Source organism: Capsicum annuum, chromosome 7, assembly GCF_002878395.1.
Source record: "Capsicum annuum cultivar UCD-10X-F1 chromosome 7, UCD10Xv1.1, whole genome shotgun sequence".
NCBI classification, from domain to species: domain Eukaryota; kingdom Viridiplantae; phylum Streptophyta; class Magnoliopsida; order Solanales; family Solanaceae; genus Capsicum; species Capsicum annuum.
The window spans coordinates 16,700,883-16,704,814 of NC_061117.1; the positions used below are offsets into that span (position 1 = coordinate 16,700,883).

Below are 3,932 nucleotides of genomic sequence, written 5' to 3' on the forward strand. Positions count from 1 at the left end.
TTAAAAAACAAACGAAAATGAAAATAATATGAGCATTGCAACAAAGTTATAAGTAAATAAAGAAATCTCCGTATCTTTTTTTTTTAACAGTAACGAAGCAATGGGATGACAGCTCAAAGAGAGTGAAGCCGACAAAAGAAGTTCTCACAAGTATAGTTTTGGTGAGGATAATTGCATAAATCGAGTTACACATTATTAGCACGGTCATGTTTTTCTCTTGTCTTAAATATGGAGGCTTAAGAAGTAGTTGTCTTCAATACGTTCTCTTATTAGTTTGTTTATTAATTATATCTTCATCAATTTTTCTATTTGCTTTAATTTTTTAGTAAATCTTTTTCTTTTTGAAACTGGCGTGGTACATTTATTCTTCCGTATTATTTTTCTCGAAAAATTCTCAGTTCGCTCATTAATTTAAGTTTAAATAAGTCTCATTGACATTTGACAATTATTTAATGATTTCCTTTGGTCTAGTATATAATTTTTTTTTAACTAAGTACACTACATTGAAAAGAATGATATCAATTGAATTCTTTTTACAACAAATATAAGTTATTTAAATAAGTCATGTGAATATTTGTAATTATTATAATTTCTTAATATTTTGCGCCCACAGCTACAAATACTATTTGAACTAACATGACAAATGATCGACTTTTAATTCCAGCCCCTACTGAAAGTAAAATTGATATCATCTTGTTATCCAGACCTTCAAGTATCGCCGTGAAATATTTTATACATCAAACTTCTCTTTAATGATTCACGAACAAATTAGTCAACAAAATATTCAATTCAGTTTTTTCTTTTCAAATTCTCATATAAGTAAAGTGACTTTGTAAGTTAGTAAAACTCTTAGCTTAGTAGAGTATTGCAATTAGAGAAATCAGAAAATAGAGTAACTACGGTTATGAAATTGTATTAAAAGTCAAATTGATTCAGGCACAAATTTGAAGCAATAACGATAAAATAATTGTATTAAAAGTTTTTCCTAAATGAGTTGTCATTAATTATTTCTCTCTTATTTACATCGCGACAAATAACATGCAATTTTCTATATATATTTTATCTATGAAGTTATTTTTGTAAAAATAAAATTTAAAAATAAAATTTAGCATTAGTTATTTTTAGAATTTATATTATCACTTATTAAATTTTCAGGAACTATAAGATCATTAGCTATCGACATTCTCTAATCTCTAGATTGACCAAAGATTCAATTTAATTTGAGTTATCATGAATTGACAAATCTTTAAAGAACATTTTTGAAAAATAATTTATGTGTTTCTTATTGGTTTTCAATATGATCATAATAATAAGAAAGTATTTTGATTAGAATACATCAATATTATGGTAAGCATTGTTATTTACACTTAGTATTCGGTGCATTCGGTGGATGACCATTTAAATCAATTTATGACATCCAAGTATAGCATTCTTTTTCAATCTATCTTAATTTACGTGATATTATCTGAACTCTGGAAAAAATATGTCATACATAACTTCTTGCGATATAGCCCGGCCGTGCACGGAACAAATTTGTATTAGAAAATACAAAACCAATTGAACTTAACCAACCCGAAACCGAGATCGGTTGGACTGTAATTTGGGCAACTAATAATAATTGCGATAGTTTAAAATTTAATAACAATTTTTTAAAAATATTTTATATAATTATTGAAAATTTTATTTTATATCTGTCGAGATACATAGTTAGCTTTTGATACGTTCAACGAATTTATATTTTTTCTTTGTAAAGATACATAATTAGTTCTTGATACATTTTTTTTCTGATTTTAGGTATGTCGAGATACATAATATATACATCAATCAAGATATAATTTTTTCTTTTGTCAAGATACATAATTAGCTCCTGATATATATTTTTCGATTATGAATCTGTCGAGATACATAATTAGCTCAAGATATATTCAATAAAGATACATAATTAATTGAATTTTTGTAATTACTTTGTACGGGTAGAGATTTACGTAAATATAATAAGTTAAGGTGTATGTTCAGGGGCGGAGTCATCTTTGAATAAGTCGAACCCCCTTCAACGAAAAATTATACTATTTATATATATAGTTAAAATTATTTTTTATGTATTTATATTAGATGTTAAACCCCTTCAGCTAGCTAGTTTGTATATTCACTTCTGAACCTCCTTAGTGAAAATTCTGACACCGCCACGATATATTGTTGTGTTATTTTTCCTTGTATTTTTGTTGGACCGACCCGACCTGGTTCCAGCATCTATAAAATGACCCCTACCAGTACTACCAGTCGACTCAACTTAATTCTTAAATTGCATCTCATTTTCCTTCTCTCTAAAGCTATCTCTCTCTCTAAAATGGGAAACTTAATGCGTTTATTTGCAACTTTCTTCCTTGTAGCCATGCTTCTTTTGGCCACTGGTTTGTCTTCTTCCTTCATGATATTTAATCTCATTAAATAGTTTTTTTAACATCAGATTACCTAAAAGATACTTGATCTTTAAGATTTTCTTAAATCGTGAAATTTGTAATTTGAGTTTAAGGGCGTGTTCAGTATGTGGGGAAATTATTTTATTTGTCATCCTTATTAATATAAAGAATCATTTTACAAAATCACACCATACGTGTATTTAGTGGTAAGTTTTCAGTTTTATTATTAATTATTATAAATATAGAGAGAGATATTAATATTATTAAAAATAATATTGTTCTCTACTCAAATACTCGCAGTCTTCTTAAAGGACGTGTAAATAAAAAATGTCGCATGTAAAGTTGCCCTTAAGGAGTAATAAATATAGGAGGTTGGATGAGCTAAAAATATAGTACACAAATGTCACTCCTAGAGGAATTTGTTTTTCCTACTTCAGTTAAGGTAAAAAATATAGAAAATTATTCTTTCAGTTTTGAGAAAATTTTTTTTTAGAGAACATATTTTTCAAAAACTTTGATCAATCAAACATAAATTTTATTTTAGTTCTTTTTCATATATATGCATGCAGGACCAATGACAAGTGTAGAGGCAAGGCTCTGCGAGTCACAGAGCCACCATTTCAAGGGGAAATGTTTTAGCGATACCAATTGCGGCTCCGTTTGCAAGTCCGAGGGCTTCACTGGTGGCAAGTGTCGCGGTCTCCGCCAGCGTTGCTTTTGCACCAGAAATTGTTAATCTCTTCAGAACTATCAAAATAAAGCGTCCACAATAAAAGCATGTACTGCATCTGTTCTTTCCCACTTTTTAAAGTGTGTTTTATTATCAAATAAAAAGACTAGATAAATATGTTGCTTCACACACTTATACCCTAGTTTGAATATCCTTGAAACGATCATTTTTAACTGTTTTAGATATATTATTTATTTTATTCAGAATTCATAAGCTTAAAATTTAAAATTCGTCTTTGAAATTTGGATTTTTTTACAACAGTAATAATATGCGTAACTAGTAGGATGATTTCACAGCTGAGGAAGGATGAAATGTACATAAATTTTATATTGTTTTGTGTAGTTAGAGATATTATTTTTAATTTAAAAATTGTTTTAATTTTAAGATTGGACTGAAAGAATACAAGACTAAAATATATGATTGAGCTATTATTTTTAATTTTAAAATTGTTTTAATTTTAAGATTGGACTGAAAGAATACAAGACTAAAATATATAATTGATGTGAAGAGTGTGTGTGTGTGTGTGTCGACGAACTGATCGATGTGAGAATTACCATAATAATTGAAGGGTCAAGAGAGACAGGCATAAGGTATGCATGGATTATCCTCTTGCATGTATTCTCCTCTTGCCAAATGTGACGGTGTGTCTAAACACATGTAGTGAACAAAAACACGTGTTAATCAAGTAAAGAGCTTCACGTTATATAAATATTTAAAATATTAATTTAGATTCTCGATATTTTTAATTGGTTATTCTTTTTTCAAACTATAAGACGTAGGTA

At 28.2% G+C, this 3,932-nt stretch overlaps 1 protein-coding gene across 1 annotated transcript; it reads left to right on the forward strand.

Moving 5' to 3' along the window:
- Positions 1-2,288: 2,288 nt before the first annotated feature.
- Positions 2,289-3,277, forward strand: LOC107854042 (defensin-like protein). The gene is made up of 2 exons (XM_016699044.2): positions 2,289-2,411; positions 2,990-3,277. Exons 1-2 carry the CDS (start codon positions 2,348-2,350, stop codon positions 3,154-3,156), a joined length of 231 nt encoding a protein of 76 aa, XP_016554530.1. The 5' UTR covers positions 2,289-2,347; the 3' UTR covers positions 3,157-3,277.
- The last annotated feature ends 655 nt before the right edge of the window (positions 3,278-3,932 follow it).

Excerpts from the sequence above, each read along its gene's own strand:
- LOC107854042 (XM_016699044.2), top strand. The coding sequence starts at position 2,348 with ATGGGAAACTTAATGCGTTTATTTGCAACTTTCTTCCTTGTAGCCATG. Across the intron at positions 2,412-2,989 it reads CATGCTTCTTTTGGCCACTG|GACCAATGACAAGTGTAGAG; the intron begins GTTTGTCTTCTT and ends ATATGCATGCAG.